General features: G+C 42.1%; 1 protein-coding gene across 3 annotated transcripts in view; it reads left to right on the forward strand.

Moving 5' to 3' along the window:
* Positions 1-19,874, forward strand: part of TAX1BP1 (Tax1 binding protein 1) — a 150,303-nt gene that overhangs the window by 47,566 nt on the left and 82,863 nt on the right. For all 3 annotated transcript variants that reach the window (XM_068236056.1, XM_068236057.1, XM_068236058.1), the window contains exons 4-5: positions 10,190-10,377; positions 12,480-12,638. In XM_068236056.1, the coding sequence (XP_068092157.1) occupies positions 10,190-10,377; positions 12,480-12,638 (347 nt within the window). The remainder of the gene's footprint in view (positions 1-10,189; positions 10,378-12,479; positions 12,639-19,874) is intronic.

Below are 19,874 nucleotides of genomic sequence, written 5' to 3' on the forward strand. Positions count from 1 at the left end.
GGCCCTCAATATATACCAAATCACTCACTGTTACTTATACTGTCTTTATTGGACACAAATGCCAAAGAATTCAGCTTTTTTGTCACCTCCTACTTGTTCTCTAGAGACTTCTTATGACTGCCAGACCAGAATGCTGAATAATTGCCGAATGACAGGGCAAAGTCAGACATGTAGAGAAGCTTCACCAAATACTTGATTATAAACCTCTGGCAAAAAAAATATGGAATCCCTTCTCTTGGAGGATGTATAGTCAGTTTTATTTTGTAGTTAAAAAAAATGCAAAACACTTGACACAAAACTATTTTATCTAACCGCTCAGCATTAAAGCTTTGTAAAACATGCCTCAAATAATTGAATGACATTGTTTTAATTGATGGCACATCTTTGTTCAGATCAAGCAGAGGTAAAATTATAGAATAAAGAGCTGAAAAAAATAAATAAAAATAAATTCCAATTAGTACTTTGTTGCACCTACTCTGGCTTTTATTATCGCTTGAGCTCTTTGAGGCATGGACTTCACTGAATAAAACCAATATTGTTTATCAATCCGATCCAAAATTCTCATATATCAGTTGACAGATCAGCTTTACAGGATGGAGCTTGTCATTAATCATTTGTTTCCTCCATAAACTTTCAATTGGATTGAGATCCGGACTGTTTCCTGATCATGTCATTAAGTTGATATGCCTTTCCTGAACAAAAGTTTTAACGCTGTTTGTTCAGTAGCAAGATGCATTATCCTAAAAAATGACCCATCATCCCCAAACCTACTTTGGATTAATGGAATGAGGAAAGTTTCTACAATTTTAGTATACACGTGTGCACTTACAGTAAAGGGATGGCTGACTTCTTTCTTTACCAGATATGCGGCTTCATCACCAATGACTGTGAAAAATGTGCTTGTTTTCTTCAGGCAGTCTTCTTTTTATGTTTTATTCAGATGGCACCAAAAATAGGTGCTAGAATCTCCTCATTGGCCAATGCAGATTCTGAGATATTTCATCCATACTTCTTCAGCCAATGACTTGATTCTCTTGATTATGTAACCTTGACTTCTCCAGTTTAAATGTTAATGGTGGTTTATGCTTGGATTTTTTGTACCTAAATCCCATTTCTTTTAGCCGATGTCTTACAGTGAGGTCACAAACATGGAGTTCTGCTTCTGCCCACTTGTTTTCATATCTTTGTTGTGCAGGTTCTGTTTTCAAGGCATATTGTTTTGAGTTTTCTGTTGTGAGGCTTTGATGTCTTGGTCTTCCTTTGTGTTTCCCTTTTATAGCCATGCCTTTGTTTGTACTTGCTCCAGATATTAGACAAAGCTGGCTGGGAACAACCAACATCTTTTACCACAGCCCTTGTTGATTTACCTGCTTGAAGGAGTTTTATAATCCTGTCCATTGTTTCAAATGGCAGCTCTCTTGTTGGTGTCATATTTTCTGTCCATCAGCTGGTTGCAACAGCTCTTTAAGGTCTGCAAGCACTCTTTTTAACACTGCAGACTAGTTTGCACTCTACAGTAGCCTGTGGGACATAGCCATGATTGCCACTCTACAGTAGCCTGTGGGACATAGCCATGATTGCCACTATACAGTAGCCTGTGGAAAATAGCCATGATTGCCACTCTACAGTAGCCTGTGGGAAATAGCCATGATTGCCACTCTGCAGTAGCCTGTGGGACATAGCCATGATTGCCACTCTACAGTAGCCTGTGGGACATAGCCATGATTGCCACTCTGCAGTAGCCTGTGGGACATAGCCATGATTGCCACTCTGCAGTAGCCTGTGGGACATAGCCATGATTGCCACTCTACAGTAGCCTGTGGGACATAGCCATGATTGCCACTTTACAGTAACCTATGGGACATGGCCATGCTTGCCACTCTACAGCAGCCTATGGGACATGGCCATGATTGCCACTTTACAGTAACCTATGGGACATAGCCATGATTGCCACTCTACAGTAGCCTGTGGGACATAGCCATGATTGCCACTATACAGTAGCCTGTGGGACATAGCCATGATTGCCACTCTGCAGTAGCCTGTGGGACATAGCCATGATTGCCACTCTACAGTAGCCTGTGGGGCATAGCCATGATTGCCACTTTACAGTAACCTATGGGACATGGCCATGCTTGCCACTCTACAGCAGCCTATGGGACATGGCCATGATTGCCACTCTACAGTAGCCTATAGGACATAGCCATGATTGCCACTCTACAGTAGCCTGTGGGACATTGGCATTCATGGGTATTTACTTAAGCCTGTGGGACATTGGCACTCATGGCTATCTGCTATTTCCTGTAGCCTGTGGAATATTGGCAGCCATATAGCTATTTGCAGTAGCCTGTGGGACATTGGCCTCAATTTACTAAGATTATTCTGATACTGTATAAGGCAAGAGAAAACTCGCCACCACACATCGATCGGTATTTTCAGTGTTAGAGTACCTAAATTATAAATTACAATTTGCTTTAAACCAAGTAAGTTGCCAAGATATATAAAATCACACATGATAAAGTGTGATTTTCTCACCCCCAGGGTCCGTATTCCACATATGGTCTTGAAATCCCCGCCCCCAGTATGAAATCCTTTTCTTTCCAAACCATAGGTGCAAAGGATGCTGGGGGATTTATGTCATAACTCCACCCCTCATATCCATGTGATCTAATCTAGGCAGACAGACAGACATCTGAAATAAGAATTATAGCAAACAGATATAAGACAGGCTGCTGCAGTTTTCTTGTCTCTTCTCTGTACTACAGTTTATGAAAAGAGAAGTAATTTGATCCAGGCAGGCAGAGAGCAGGAGAGGGAGGGGCAGTGGAGTTAACCAGGCTGGGGGAGGGACGGACGGACACAAAGCTTCAGCATTAGGAGTAATAAGGAAGTGCTGCTACACATATAAATGTGTGTCTGTTCTATCCACCATAATGTCATGTAATCTTTATATGTTCATCTAACTCTACACAGTGCATAGACTACATATATGTATTGCCATACAGACCTCTTTTTTTGGCTGGAGGTGGTCTTTAATTCACTAAAGGCTCGTACACACGTCGGATTTTCACAAACGACCCGGCTTCAAATCTGACGTGTGTATGAGCCTTTAGTGAATTAACCACTTCCCGACCGCCGTATATACAATTGGCGGCCGGGAAGTGGACCCCGCAAGGACCGCCGCATGTACAAATGGCGGTGGTCCTTGTACGGGCATGGGCGGCGCGATCGTGTCATTCGTGACGCGATCGGCTGCCGGCGACTGGCTCCGATCCCCCTCGCGCTGTAACCCGCCGGCCGTTCGGAAGCGCCGGCGGGTTACTAGCACCCGGATCGCCGCATACAAAGTGTATAATACACTTTGTAATGTATACAAAGTGTATTATACTGGCTGCCTCCTGCCCTGGTGGTCCCAGTGTCCGAGGGACCACCAGGGCAGGCTGCAGCCACCCTAGTCTGCACCCAAGCACACTGATCCCCGCCCCCTGCCCCCTGATCGCCCACAGCACCCCTCAGACCCCCCCCCCCCCTGCCCACCCCCCAGACCCCTGTTTGCACCCAATCACCCCCCCCCCCCTAATCACCCATCAATCACTCCCTGTCACTATCTGTCAACGCTATTTTTTTTTATGCCCTAAACTGCCCCCTGCTCCCTCCTGATCACCCCCACCCCTCAGATTCTCCCCAGACCCCCCCCCCCCCTGTGTACTGTAGGCATCTATCCCCCTGATCACCTGTCAATCACCCATCAATCACCCCCTGTCACTGCCACCCATCAATCACCCCCTAACCTGCCCCTTGCGGGCAATCTGATCACCCACCCACACCAATAGATCGCCCGCAGATCCGACGTCAGATCATCTCCCAAGTGCAGTGTTTACATCTGTTCTCTACCCTAAACACCCACTAATTACCCATCAATCACCCCCTATCACCACCTGTCACTGTTACCCATCAGATCAGACCCTAATCTGCCCCTTGCGGGCACCCAATCACCTGCCTACACGCTCAGATTGCACTCAGACCCCCCCCCTTATCAATTCGCCAGTGCAATATTTACATCTGTTCTTCCCTGTAATAACCCACTGATCACCTGTCAATCACCCATCAATCACCCCCTGTCACTGCCACCCATCAATCACCCCCTATCACTGCCACCCATCAATCAACCCCTAACCTGCCCCTTACGGGCAATCTAATCACCCACCCACACCAATAGATTGCCCGCAGATCCGACGTCCGATCACCTCCCAAGTGCATTGTTTACATCTGTTCTCTACCCTAAACACCCACTAATTACCCATCAATCACCCCCTGTCACTGCTACCCATCAGATTAGACCCCTATCTGCCCCTGGGGCACTCAATCACCCGCCCACACCCTCAGAACGCCCTCAGACCTCAGCCCTGATCACCTCGCCAGTGCATTGCTTGCATCTATTCCCCCCTCTAATCACACCTTGAGACACCCATCAATCACCTCCTGTCACTCCCTAGCACACCTACCCATCAGATCAGGCCCTAATTTGCCCCGTGTGGGCTCCTGATCACTCGGCCAAACCCTCAGATCCCCCTCAGACCCCCTTCCGATCACCTCCACAGTGCATTGATTGCATCTATTTTCCCCTCTAACCACCCCCTGAGACACCCATCAATCACCTCCTGTCACCCCCCCTAGCACTCCTATCCATCAGATCAGGCCCAATACAACCTGTCATCTAAAAGGCCACCCTGCTTATGACCGGTTCCACAAAATTCGCCCCCTCATAGACCACCTGTCATCAAAATTTGCAGATGCTTACACCCCTGAACAGTCATTTTGAGACATTTGGATTCCAGACTACTCACGGTTTTGGGCCTGTAAAATGCCAGGGCGGTATAGGAACCCCACAAGTGACCCCATTTTAGAAAGAAGACAAAAGTTAGCGGAAATTGATTTTTATTGTTTTTTTTTTTCACAAAGTGTCATTTTTCACTAACTTGTGACAAAAAATAAAATCTTCTATGAACTCGCCATACACCTAACGGAATACCTTGGGGTGTCTTCTTTCTAAAATGGGGTCACTTGTGGGGTTCCTATACTGCCCTGGCATTTTAGGGGCCCTAAAACGTGAGGAGTAGTCTAGAAAACAATTGCCTCAAAATGACCTGTGAATAGGATGTTGGGCCCCTTAGTGCACCTAGGCTGCAAAAAAGTGTCACATGTGGTACCGCCGTACTCAGGAAAAGTAGTATAATGTGTTTTGGAGTGTATTTTTACACATACCCATGTTGGGTGGGAGAAATCTCTCTGTAAATGGAGAATTGTGTGTAAAAAAATCAAACAATTGTCATTTACAGAGCTATTTCTCCCACCCAGCATGGGTATGTGTAAAAATACACCCCAAAACACATTATACTACTTCTCTTGAGTACGGCGGTACCACATGTGTGGCACTTTTTTACACCCCAAGTGCACTAAGGGGCCCAAAGTCCAATGAGTACCTTTAGGATTTCACAGGTCATTTTGCGACATTTGGTTTCAAGACTACTCCTCACGGTTTAGGGCCCCTAAAATGCCAGGGCAGTATAAGAACCCCACAAATGACCCCATTCTAGAAAGAAGACACCCAAAGGTATTCCGTTAGGAGTATGGTGGGTTCATAGAAGATTTTATTTTGTCACAAGTTAGCGGAAAATGACACTTTGTGAAAAAAAACAATTAAAATCAATTTCCGCTAACTTGTGACAAAAAAAATAAAAACTTCTATGAACTCACCATACTCCTAACGGAATACCTTGGGGTGTCTTCTTTTTAAAATGGGGTCATTAGTGGGGTTCCTGTACTGCCCTGGCATTTTAGGGGCCCTAAACCGTGAGGAGTAGTCTTGAAACAAAAATGACCTGTGAAATCCTAAAGGTACTCATTGGACTTTGGGCCCCTTAGCGCAGTTAGGGTACAAAAAAGTGCCACACATGTGGTATCGCCGTACTCTGTGTGTCTTCTTTCTAAAATGGGGTCACTTGTGGGGTTCCTATACTGCCCTGGCATTTTAGGGGCCCTAAACCGTGAGGAGTAGTCTAGAAAACAAATGCCTCAAAATGACCTGTGAATAGGACCTGTGAATAGGACGTTGGGCCCCTTAGTGCACCTAGGCTGCAAAAAAGTGTACCGCCGTACTCAGGTGAAGTAGTATAATGTGTTTTGGGGTGTATTTTTACACATACCCATGCTGAGTGGGAGAAATATCTCTGTAAATGGACAATTGTGTGTAAAAAAAAAATCAAACAATTGTCATTTACAGAGATATTTCTCCCACCCAGCATGGGTATGTGTAAAAATGCACCCCAAAACACATTATACTACTTCTCCTGAGTACGGCAATACCACATGTGTGGCACTTTTTTGCAGCCTAACTGCGCTAAGGGGCCCAAAAGTCCAATGAGCACCTTTAGGCTTTACAGGGGTGCTTACAATTTAGCACCCCCCAAAATGTCAGGACAGTAAACACACCCCACAAATGACCCCATTTTGGAAAGTAGACACTTCAAGGTATTCAGAGAGGGGCATGGTGAGTCCGTGGCAGATTTCATTTTTTTTTGTCGCAAGTTAGAAGAAATGGAAACTTTTTTTTTTTGTGTCACAAAGTGTAATTTTCCGCTTACTTGTGACAAAAAATAATATCTTATATGAACTCACTATGCCTCTCAGTGAATACTTTGGGATGTCTTCTTTCCAAAATGGGGTCATTTGGGGGGTATTTATACTATCCTGAAATTCTAGCCCCTCATGAAACATGTCAGGTGGTCAGAAAAGTCAGAGATGCTGGAAAATGGGAAAATTCACTTTTTGCACCATAGTTTGTAAACGCTATAACTTTTACCCAAACCAATAAATATAGGCTGAATGTTTTTTTTTAAATCAAAAACATGTTTGTCCACATTTTTCATGCTGCATGTATACAGAAATTTTTTCGTCGGGTGTAATCACCAGCTACCGCCGCTGATTGCGTCGCACCGCAGATACCCGACGACACGCCGCAGGCAGACAACGCGTGCAGGAGAAAGGCTCCTGCATGCGTTGTCTAATGTGAAAGAGCCCTTACTGAACAGGCAGAGCCAAGATTTGAACCTTGGTCTCCTGTGTCAGAGGCTGAGCCCTTAACCAGTACACTATCGAACCACCATGGTGACAACACTAGAAACGGCTCAGAAACGTTATTAAAGACAGGAGATAAGCTTAGTGAATTAAAGCCATTGTCAACTAATGCCTTTTACAGTAACTTCTGGGGACAATCGCATCTTTATAGCTATTTACAGTAGTCTGTGGGATAATGGTAAGCATTAGCCTATGGAACATCGGCACATATAGATGTTTATAGCAGACTTTGGACATTGGAGTCCTGGCAACTTGGTTATTTACAGTACCCAGAGGAACATTGGCAACAATAGCCATCTGCAGTGACTAGTGGAACACTGGCAACTCGTAACTGTTAATAGTAACCTGTGGAACCTTGGCAACACAGAACTAACTTAATAAACTTATAGGATGTTGGCAATTATTTATATTTGTAGCAGGTAATGGGGCACTTGCAACCATATAGCATATTTACAGCAGCTAGCAGGACGTTGGCAGCTCATAACTGTTTATAGTAGCCTAGGAGACATTGGCAGTACATAGCTATTTACATTAACCAGTTGGACGTTGGCAGGTACGTCCACTTACAGTATTTAGTTTTTCAGCCTGGCAGCCATATAGCTATTTACAGTAGCTAGTGGGGCGTTGGGAACTCATAACTGTTTATAGTTGCCTGTGGGACATTGGCAACTATACCCAGTAGTTAGTGGGACCCTTTCTGCCATAACAGATTAAATAGCTAGGCAACCAGGTGTGGAACATGAATATCAAAGTTGAAGTTACAGCCATATGCTTATTATGCTTGTCTGATTGCAATGTACCATAAATTTTAACTCTAACTCGTCTTTAGCTATACATACAGTATCTGTTGCTTTTATATGTTTTACTATGTCTGCTATATTCATATTCCAGACTGTGTTTTCTTTATAGATCTGGAGCAGTGAAGAGAAGTTCAGTTGAATATTCTGAATGAAACATGTTCTTCTCAATTTTACATACTAATTCTATCTAGCTAGGCCAAGAGCATGTAGCCCACAATTGTATAGTGTACAGGGATTGCTCAAATCTGTGTTTTCTGAAATCTCACAGACTCCCAATTACCGTACTTTGCCAAACCTGATATGCTGTTGATAGAAAAACTGCAGTTTTTCTTTTTAAATAGCTCCTGCTAAAGTGTCCCACTTCTAGCTACTATGCAGAATGCTTGTAATGTGAACATGTTGAAAAGTACCCTGGAAAAAAAATGTGCTAAGGCGCTTTACTGACTTCCAGGATAAATATTTGTGTTAATACAAACTAAAGTAGCCTGCTTCTGAAATGCCAATGCCATTTCATAGGCCCCTGCTCCATCAAATTCCTTCTGTGTTCCTAAAACCAAAGCATAGCTGCTGTACACAGAACCCTTCTCCAGCACTATGTTCTTGGAATAGTTTAACCTTTTGCCAAAGGGTAATAACCCTACTATTGAGAACAATTTCAGCCTCTGCCAAATAAATCAGTTTGGATCTTGTACGGTTAACGCATCAGCAGTTTTTTATGTTTTTTTTTAAAGCTTTTCTTTAAGATCTTAAAAGTTAAATTGAAGTTCAAGCATAATAACAATCAGAATTCACAGTTGCTACAGTAGATTAGCCTTAACAATATAACATTTAATACTGGGAAAACCTGGTGCAACTTCCGGTCCAATCGAAGGGAACTGGACGATTATTTCAGACCTGTCGGTTTTTTTCTGATCGATAAAGAGAACGATTTTGCAAAGTTATAATTGGAAAATTGATCCCTTTATCGATTGGGAGCCATTTTGACATGTACACGCAATACAACTTCCCGTCAGATTACCCATCAGACAGGAAATTGCATCATATGTTCCCAGCATGTTTTAATGAATAAGTTCTGCACAGAGTGAATAGGTTTATTTATTTTTTTCCTCCGTGTGAGCCTTCTCAGTCACTGAGCTGTACCACACTCCAGGGTACTGGAACATTGTTCTTGGATCTTGGAGTACAGGCTTCAAGGCTTGGTGGGAGCTTCTGTGTTCAAGCTACACTGATTTTAAGCAACACACTGCCATTTTCCTGACTGCATAGTTTACTGGCTGAACTGGACATCATATTATTATGCTATCAGTTTTGCAAATAGGCATACAAAATATGAACCACCAACATATTAAAAATGTTGTGATGTAGTTACAAATGTATTTACATAAGGCTTTACTGATCCAACCTTCTTGAGGATCCAGTGGGACTTCAGTTGTAGTTTATTACACAAAACCACACCCAAATTTGTGGGCAGTTTTGGGGTTGTACTTTAAGCCCATGCTAACGTCCATCACACATCCGTTGGAAATTTGTGCTGGGGATGGGGTCTTAGGCTTTCACTGCCATAGAGCTGGACTGAAGCAGGTCGCTCTCTACTGTGAAAAATGCTGAAACTACTCCTCATTAGCAGCGTCTTCTTTCTTGGCACACATGGGCTCTTATGAAATGGCCACAGCCATATTTTGGTCCAGGGTGAAGCCGAAAGGAAGAGGTCTCCCCTTGCTGCAAGCAAAACCCTGGGTGGCGTTTAATGCATAATCCGGGTACCGGCTATTACCTCCTCCTTTTTTTTTTTTTCTTTTTCTTCTTTTTGAGCGCTGTGCCAGAATTGGCTGATTTCCATTTAGACACCTACAAAAACATCAAAATAAGCTTAGGGGTGGGAGCATTGTTTACTTATGAGTAGTCTAATATTTTAAACTCGACTTTTATTTAAAAGACAGTGAAGAAAACCTGAAGAGTAATATTCTTGATTTTCTTCTGCTGGTCTTGTGCATGGCTGTACTGCTAGTCATTTATGATTTGTCAGGTTTCTCACTCTGCTGTGATTTCATTGGCTGCTTTCTTGTTTTAGGTACTGTTTTAGCCAAAAGATCAGCTTGACAGTTAAGCAACTCGCATTCTGTAAAGGGGATTAAATATGGCAGCAGAAAAGCAGATTGTATTTTACTTATTTTGTTTTTGTTTTATTTTTTTCTCATTTGAGAAGCACACATTTCCTAGAGATCTGGAACCGACATGCTTTTCTCTTTTCTTAGGATACTACCTACCAAATGATGATGGTGAATTTTACCAGTTCTGCTATGTGACACACAAGGGAGAAATTCGAGGTGCAAGCACACCTTTTCAATTCCGCACATCATCTCCTGTAGATGAATTGTTAACCATGGAAGATGAAGGCCATTCTGACATGTTGGTAGTGACAACCAAAGCTGGCCTACTTGAGGTAAGTAATCCATATGTCTTGTCTACAAGACATGCCACACATGCAGAAATCTTACAGTCCTACATTCAGTACAAAGACCTAGCTAAACTATTCAAATTATATTCAGTATGGTTGACCCAAACACTGCACAGTGGTCCAGATTGTAAATTGGATTTCTGAATGCTTGGTTAGAATTAGAACAAGGAAAGTCGTAAGGATCTGCAAGAGTAGCCATCACTAAATAGAATAAACCAATGCTAAAAAATTACAATTATTGGGATTATGTCAATATTTCCAAATATTTACTCTAGAGTCTAGACTCCTGTTTATGGTTCCATTTTTCTTGCTTGACCCTTTTTAGTCTTTACTACATTCACTTGAAACAACCCACAATTTTATTTCTGACTATTCTTTTCTTGTGTCCATTAATGGATACCTAAGCACTAAATTTATATTGAAAAAAAAAGGACACCCTCCATTCTCCGATAATAATAAAATTCCTGGTTGGGTCACATTTTCCTTCTGACTTTCAGTCAGGAACCCCCCCCCCCTGATATGTCTATATCATGCCCCAGATAGTTGGGTATAGTCCTCTGGGGCACACCTTCAGCAAACTGTGGATGTACTCTCCCTAATTGTTTTAAGTATTTTATTTAATGTAGCTTACCTCTTTGTCATCTTCCAATGACATCAGGTAACGGTTGTCCTTTTTGTGAACTTTAAGCACCTGCATTCGGCGTTGTTGTACCTTTTAAAATGTAAAACTTAATAAAAATTTTGAAACACAATCAAATTCCTGGTTGGCGTGGTCGGTGACCTCCGACCTAGACATACTGCGGAGTTGTGGTAAGGATCAGCATAGCTCCCCATACACACAGTAGGCGTCCTTTTTGCATTTAATTTAGTGCTAAGGTATCCTTTTAAGGAAGGGTTCACACTTGTCATTGTGAAAGTTTTTTTCACATTTAAATTTGCGTTCATAGGTGAATATTTGCATACGTTTTTTTTCAGAGCAGCTAATGAAAGTCGATGAAAATCCCCATGCAATGTACAAATGTATGCTGCAAAAAGTATGTTTATTTTTCACACATGTGAAAATGTGAACGCACAAACACGAATTTTAAAAGAAATGCTATTCTCAATGGATTTTCATTTGAGGTTTGGCAAACGTATTTTCACACATTCACCAAAGGCAAATTAATTTTAAGAAGTGTGGACCCTGTGTAATTATTTACTTTCCGTTATTATACTTTTATCTGCTGCTTATAGCCACTAGAACATTTTTTCCACTTACTATAGCAGTCAGAATATTATTTGGAACTGTAAGATGTTCAGAAAAGAATGAGATTCCTGGACATCAAGTATAATGGCATACAGGCAGCAGTGGTCATGACTAGCTTTCTGAACCAGGAGGTACAGTACTTGCAAACACCGGGACTCACTAAGGCTCAATAGAGCCTTGTTACTGAAAGCAGTTGGTGTTGCAGAGGTGGTAAGGCTATATAGTATACAGCTTTACTGCCAGATAAGGAGGTGGTGACCCAACTACAGGGAAACTCTAAACTCCTTATCAGGGTTAGTAGCAGGGTCTGGATAAAACTGGTTACAGGCATCAGAATCTGTGATCTAATCACCAATGGTTGGATGAAGCAACAATTGCCTATGTTCTATAAGCAAAAATTACTTATTTGCTTTATGGATGCTTAGAGAATACAGGCCCATACACACGTCGGATTTCCGTGAACGCCGGGCGGAGCGCTCAAACTCACCCTTATCAAGCGAACGACAGCCTGTACACACGCCCGATTTAGCGGGCGAACGACGGGACGTTCAAACGGCCCGTCGTTCGCGGAAATCCGACGTGTGTATGGGCCTTAAGGCAGTTGTGACCAGTGAAAGTATGTTTGCTAGAACTGTACACACATTCCAGAGCATGTGCTGCTATGCCAAATGTATGTAAAATGTTATCCCAGCACCAGAAGGCTACCTAAAGTCTGTTCATCTGAAACCAGAAACTTACGGCTATGTTTCCTTTTTACTGCATTTGAGGAACTGCCATGCATAATGTGGAAACTCATTTTCTTTGATTGTTATTCATTGTGCAATATCTATTTTATTTTTAGCTGAAAATAGAGAAAGCAATGAAGGAGAAGGAGGAGTTGCAGAAGATAACTTCAGTTCTAGAGAGAGAAACCATCCAGCTTAGACAACAAGTGGCGGTCCTGGAGGCTGAGCTGTTACGTGAGCGCGAGCGAGCTGACCTAGTGACTTCAGATCGAGATGTGAGTGTACATTAGCTGTGTCACCAAATGAATGGAAAGCTAAATTGGCCATGAAAAACGGATATAGTATATTTCAGTGCTACAAAAGCTATTTTACAATTTAGCATTATTAAAAATTACCTTTACATTTCAGTCTGCTGCTAGCTGGTATTTTTTTAAAACATGGAAGTTGTTTTAGAATATGCTAATACGCAGCAGTAGGATGGTGAAAAGCATATCCAAAATTCAGTTTTCACCGTGTCAGCAGTTTATCTGCAGATACACACTTTTACCACTTTCTGCTCAGGTTTTTAATCACCTGCCTAATAGGGGAACTGTGTATGTGTTTTTTTTTCTTTTTTAAAGTTTTCATTGCATTTTTGTTTCCCCAGTCACAGTTTGATGTTTTATGAACTGCCACTATAACCTAAAGTGAGATGAGACTCCTATTTCATCTATGGTTTAAAGTGTACAAGAGGCAGGGCCACAGGAATAACATATACATGCCTGAGGCTTCCTCCAGCCCCAACCCCTACCCCCCCCCCCCCCCCCCACCCCCCGCCCTCAGGCCTGATCACTCCCATGCTGTCCTCTTCTGACTCCCCGTTTGCCCGCAACTGGCCCTGGAAAATCCACCAGGGACAGTCGGCGCAGTCCAGCCAGGCGTGCTCCCTTGTCTCGCTCCCATCTCAGGGAGTGTCCTGCGTTCCGACGACGAGTATGCGCACGGACGAGCCGCGCATGCGCAGGTGGCCCTGGACTGGAGAACTTTTCGGGGCCAATTGCGGAAGAGCGGGACAACAAAAGAGGACGGTGATCAGGCTGGGGGGAGGGGGGGAGAAGGAGGAAGCCCCAGTTATGTATATTTTATTCATGTGGCACCATCTCAGGGTCACTTTAATGCATTAAATACAACATAAAAATAATAGCTAAAACATATGACTTTTTTACAAATTGCTTAGGGTTAATTTAGGTAGCTACTAATTGATAAGATTGCTGTTGCCTTCCAAAATGATCAGATAGTGTTAAAGTATACTAAGCTATGTAAACAATGCAGAAAAGTTTCTGCTGTATCTAGAAGTAAAGCAGAGAACCTTCTCTCCTTAACTACTTTAGGACCTTGATTGAAATCTACGCCCTGTTTTGATGGCTACCTGGCTGGCAGGGTGTAGATTTCAATCAAGCGACGCCACACGTTCTTGCCGCTTTCGTCGCTCCCGACGATCTCGCCGCTGTCTCCCTGCTGCAGCTCACTCGCTCTAACAGCAGAGCCCTGTGAGCAGGTCAGGAGCCAATTTCATTGACTCCTGCCCCTGTCTATCAACGTAAGCCACTCCCATTGGCTTATGTTGATAGGCAGGGTCAGGAGCCAATGAAAGCGGCTCCTGACCGCCTCACAGGAACTCTGCCGTCATAGAGACGGCAGAGTGGGTGGCCCAGCTTCCCGACATGTGACGGTGGTGGCGATTGTGGCGGGTAAGTGAGGCTATTAGTCGATATTCCTCCGTTTCTTGTACCAGCGGTCTCTGGTCCTTAAGGGGGCAGAGACCGCTGGTACTTAAGTGGTTAATTTCCTAAGTAATTACTTAATTACAAGTGAATTTGAGAATGTGTCCAGCAACCTGGATTGTTATCAATTAGCGTAGTGTAAATAGCCTTCAAATGACATCATTATAGTTTGATATTTGTTTTATGTGTTTGTTTAATAATACATATTTATTATGTCACCCTACTGAAGGACAATCTGTTTTGCATGACATTTATGTTTTAATAATCATGATTGAAGTCCTAAAACTTGAATTGTTTCTGCACAAGTGAAGGATCAGACAGAGATTAAAAAAAAAAAAGAAAAGGTAAACGGTATTCATAAGGGTTCCATCTCTATCACAATGCCATTCACCTACAGTATGCCAGTGGCCATTACAGCTTCTTTTGAGGTGCCCATACACTGTGCAATATTCCTCTGAGGATCTGAGGATCGATGCCCTAGCATACCACCTAATCATCATTTCTATTGATTTGTGGCCGAAATTGACAAACATAATGGATCGGACAGGATGGTATTTGTGGTGATCGAAAGGGGGCAGGACCGTGGCAGGGGGTGTGATGTTATTCAAGCAGGAGCGCTAGAGCCAGTGACTGACTCCCCAGGTTTCCCTCCTGCTAATATTGCTGTCCCCGGTGCCAGTGCAGAGTATTAGTGCAGCGGAGAGAAATCATACTCTATCTAGCCGCTGTGCTCCCTCCTGTGTTCTGCTGTCATCTCTCCATGCCCATACTCCATGACCCAGCTGGTCCACAGGGTATGGGCTCCAGGAAATGACATAAGCACGAAGGAAGGAGTGACTACAGGAAAGGTGAGTGTGCCTTTGCTCCGCTGAGCTAATACTCTGCAGGGGAAAGCAGTGGCGGTAATTTATTTTTAATAGTTTCCTGCTGAAATTATTAAAAATTGATGTGCAGTGTGTGGCAGCGGTAGAGATTGCTCTGTGATCAGATGTTGTCGGGAGAAAGTTTGCCAGTGTATGACAGGTTTAACATCCTTAGTACCAGATTGTTCTGCCCCCTTAAGAACCAGAGCACTTTTTACAATTCTCACACATCTTGCACATTTTACAAAGTCTGCCAAGGTATGTAAACATATGAGCACAACTGGTGTATTTGTTAGGAATGCTCCATAATTCAGTATACATGCTTTTTAAACACTCCTTGCTGCTTTCATTGAACATAAATACTTGTTCAGGTTTATTTATCATTTATTTTATTTCAAAATTTAGTATAAAGCAGAGGTGCCCACACTTTTTCAACTTGTGAGCTACTTTGAAAAATTAGCAAGTCAAAATGATCTACCTATGCACAATTTTAGGAGCACATTTGTATATACAGAATGGAAAATGTAGTGGGGTCGGGATCTACCATGAAGGCCTTTGCGATCTACCTAATGGGCACTCCTGGTATAAAGGATTGACTATGCCAAGTTCAAATACCACCTGACATCACTAAGGCTCAGCAAGCAGTTACCAGGCAGCAGTGAACAGTTACCAGGCAGCGCAACCAGTTGCCAGGCAGCAGCAAGCAGTTGTGAGAGTTTGAGAGGCTTTTTCACCACCTATCAACTGCTTGTGAAGAAGAGGCCTAAAGTACCTGTAGCATTTGTTGAGAACCTAGGGTGTAGCAAAGACTGTTGGAGAAACTCTGGAGTAGGAATGGTCATTGAGATGCAAATTGTTCCAAGTTGATGCAAAATGATGCTAATTTCTCTCACTTGAAAATATTGACCAATCGAATTCTGCCAAGGTCCATTTTCAAGCTGCATTAGTCTGCATACAAAATTTGCACAACCCTGCATCAGCTTGGAATTATTTGCATCTCTTTGATCAGCTCTATTCTGGAGTATCCTGGAAATAGATCAGATTGGTACTGAAAGTCCTTGGACCTTGTTAAAGACCAAATATCTGAGTAATATTTCCCCAGTCTACGTATTTTCTGTTACAATTCTGAGAAGTGACTAGTTAAAGTATACGTTAGTGAAGTGTTTTTTTTTTTTCTTTTCTTTATGAGTTTGCTTATGACCGTTATCTGTATAAGCAAAAACTGGTTACTCCAGCTGAACAGTGTACTGGTTAAGGGCTCTGCCTCTGACACAGGAGACCAGGGTTCGAATCTCGGCTCTGCCTGCTCAGTAAGCCAGCATCTATTCAGTAAGGAGTTCCTTGGGCAAGTCTCCCTAACACTGCTACTGAGTGCGCTCTAGTGGCTGCCTCACAGGCGCTTTCAGTCTAACTGGAGAAAAGCGCTATACAAATATAGGAATTCTTACTAGAACTGACGTTTGAGAACTGTCATTCTATCAGTGTTGTTGAAGGAATTCCTGGTAAAGCTTGCTGCTAATATATTTATATTGTGTATATTGTATATTTGTAGAACTTTGATGCATTGCAGAATGTGAATTGCAGCATGCGTTATACCTTGTGTGGCTGGAAACGGTTCACTAGCTGGTTATTTTGCTGGGACAGTGTACAGTCTTTTGAGCACTTTTGAGTTTATAAGACAGATAAAGCAGTTGTGTGTGACTGAGTCATACAACCAATGCTAAATTCCTAGTTGGCAGCCTGTCCCTAAATCTGAACTATTTTCTTGTGCTCACTCTCAGGGTGTGTTGGTCCCCTTTGAAGCCAAGCCTCCCTTTGAATGCGATGATGACAAGCAATATAGTATAAGGTGCATGAGCTGTGTGTTTACAGAGTACAGGTTAATTCTATTAACCTCCTGCCACTTTGGCTTTTATGTTGTAAAAAGATTAGAAAGCTTCAGGATTTTGGTACCAGGCTTGCAACACAACCATTTCCAGATGTGCCTCCCCCGGGGGAATGCAGCCAGCAGAAAGATTTTCAAGCATTGTATTCCGACTGACCTATTAAACATTTGATAAAAAATTACAGTAAATCTACTGTATTGTAAGGAAATAAGGATTCCTTCTGTTTGATGCATTGTAAGAATCTGTAGCAATCCTTATTTCAGATTGCTAATCATGTTCTTAAATACTAAATTACAGCCATTCATTCCACTGTGTATATAACAACGATTTTCAATTGCAAATGTCAAAACCTGCTGCCAATCACTGTAAAAGTACACGTATTCCAAAAAATGGGAAGTAATAGGCAGTCCATAATCCAGGGATCCCGTGCTTGCAACATAATTAAAACATAATTAAAACATAGTTATGATAGAAATGACTTATAAAACTATTTCTGCAGTCCGGATAAGTTTGTGGCATTTTTTATGATAATTTTTTTTTAAAGGGTTACAAATCTTAGTACAGTTGTTCTTGTGTCCAGAATGCTGATGCTCACCTTGTTCCTCTTATAAGCATGACAGGAAGGTGTTGCCTAGTGTGGTGTCATGTGACCTAGTCAGCCTGACCGCATAATCATAAGAGGCATTGTCCGTCTATGGAAGTAATCTTTTACCATTATGGTCATTGGCAAATAAGAGTGTTACAGCACAAGTCCCGCCCCCTGTCTTATCTTTCCAGGTATTTTGTAAACTGGGATTGACATGTGTGATTGTTAATGGATGCATGGGGGGAGAGACATGACTAGGTCTTACCACTCCCTGTATAAAGCTACATCGAAGAAACTGGTAATCTTTTGGCGGTCTGCTATAATAATGCTATAATAATGTAGAAGGTGAAGCCACTGTTCAAGCCACTAGTACTCCATAGGTTGCAATCAGTGAACATTCATTATGTCAGTTTTGTGCTATTCTTGTCCGCTATTATTTTCAGTTCATGCTAACTTTAAGTCATTTTCTTTGCTTTGTCAGAATGAATGTAATATAACCCAAGGCAGCACATTTTTCCTTTACTTATGACTTAATGGCAAGTGTCTTGTAGAGCAGAGGTTTGGAGAAGTCTGACTGAGAACAAGCCCAATGGTAAAACCCTTTCAGTAGATGTTATGGTAGTTTTTCATTCTTTGCTTGGTGTTGCCACCAGAGGTGCTTATTCAAAGCTCAGCCAAAATGGTCAGAAGACCCAGCGAGTGATTATAAGTTTTTTATCTATAAGGCAGATTGGTAGAATGTTTTATTTTACATTGAAGAATCTCTTTAAAGCTTTATTCATGGGGACATCTAATAGTGGCACATTCACCCACTGTTAGCTCCTGTTTATCTGCCAGGCTATTGGACACAGCTGCAAACATCCAGCATGGGTGGTGTATCTATCCCATACACATACACCTGAGTGATGGCAGCCTCCCACTAGTCATGTCATGGGGCAATGTTCTACCAAGCGTATCAACTGTAGACAGACGTGTGGTTCCAAATACTGTCATTTGGTTGCATTTATAGAACAACCAGAAAATGTTCGCTCCCAGCAGCGGAGTGGCCAAACAGGGCTGTAAGAGTGCAGTTCAGCCGCCCAAGTGAAAAAGCCCTAACTAAAAATAACACTTTTTGACTGTCTCTTTCTGTACATTTTCCATTGAAACCTGTGGGTAAACACCAAATCTTGTCTGCTTAGCAGACCGTCTCCCTGATCTCAGCTTGCCGTATTTTCCAAGAAAAAAAAAAAGGCTGGTAAAACAATTCACACCAGTTAGTATAAAAAGTAGAACATAGTGTAGAAGTGAAATAACACTGTATGTATGTAATTTTTTAATATTACCTTTTTATGAATATTTTGACACTGAATGTTTTGGCTTTTAGCATTTTAGAAGCTGAGCTGAGGGATTTGTTTTCAAGCATGGATTGCAAGTCCCACGGCCAGCAGGAATTAACACATCAGCATTGTAACCCTGACTGACATGCCTGGCTTTGTAGAAAGCCAAATAATAAAAATATGAATGCAGCGCTGGAACCAGTCAGATTTGACACTGACGTTTCTAAATTAAACAGAAACTTATAAAATGAAAATTCTGGTTTGTGAAATGAGTGCGGTTCAACGGCAGGTCATAAATTAAAGTGGAGCTGACCTGAATAACATTTGTAAAAGTAAATAGAAACAACAGTTTGTGTGATAGCCTAGCAGCAAAGCGAGGTGTTTCCTTGTTAAACATAGACAAAATAACCAGTAAAGTTGCATATGGGATAATGTAAACCATACAATGAATTAAACAAACATATGTTTGAGGTCAGGACATATTCTGTACTTTTATAAACCTTTGAGGTAGATGAAAGCTCTGTTATGACTTGCTCTATCCAGAGTAGTTTAGTGTGAAAAATACATTTTCCTTAGAATGATATAATGTAGCGATGCACATTTCTTTGTAATCGAGACAAATTATTGTTGGCAGAATTTAAATTATAGCAGAAGTCTTGGAAAAGCCGCTCTTGCTTTGAGTATTTACCACGCTGTGTAATACCATCCGGAGAGTAACCTCACATTGAAATTTTATAGTTTACGGACCTCAGAGGTGTCCTAAGCATCCCAAATTTCCCAAACTTCCAAGTTATAGACTCTAAGCTTCCAGTTTTGTTAACCTCCCTGGCAGTATGGAGGAGCCTGACTCGTCCAGGGAAAAATAGCTGAGAACAGTATGGAGGAATCAGGCTTGTCCAGTAGTTCTAAGGTAGGGTTATCGTTTATTGCGCATACCTTTTTTCGCATTAAAATTTGCATTCGTAACCTACACGCGAAAAGTTGCACACAAAAGCAAGTTTTAATGTGAAAAAAGCATGCAAAAAGTAAATGTTTCCTGCCAAAAACTGAAGAGTGGGAAAATTGTGGCCTGGCAGAAAGGGAAAATTAAATTT

The sequence above is a fragment of the Hyperolius riggenbachi genome, chromosome 5 (assembly GCF_040937935.1).
Source record: "Hyperolius riggenbachi isolate aHypRig1 chromosome 5, aHypRig1.pri, whole genome shotgun sequence".
Taxonomy (NCBI): Eukaryota; Metazoa; Chordata; class Amphibia; order Anura; family Hyperoliidae; genus Hyperolius; species Hyperolius riggenbachi.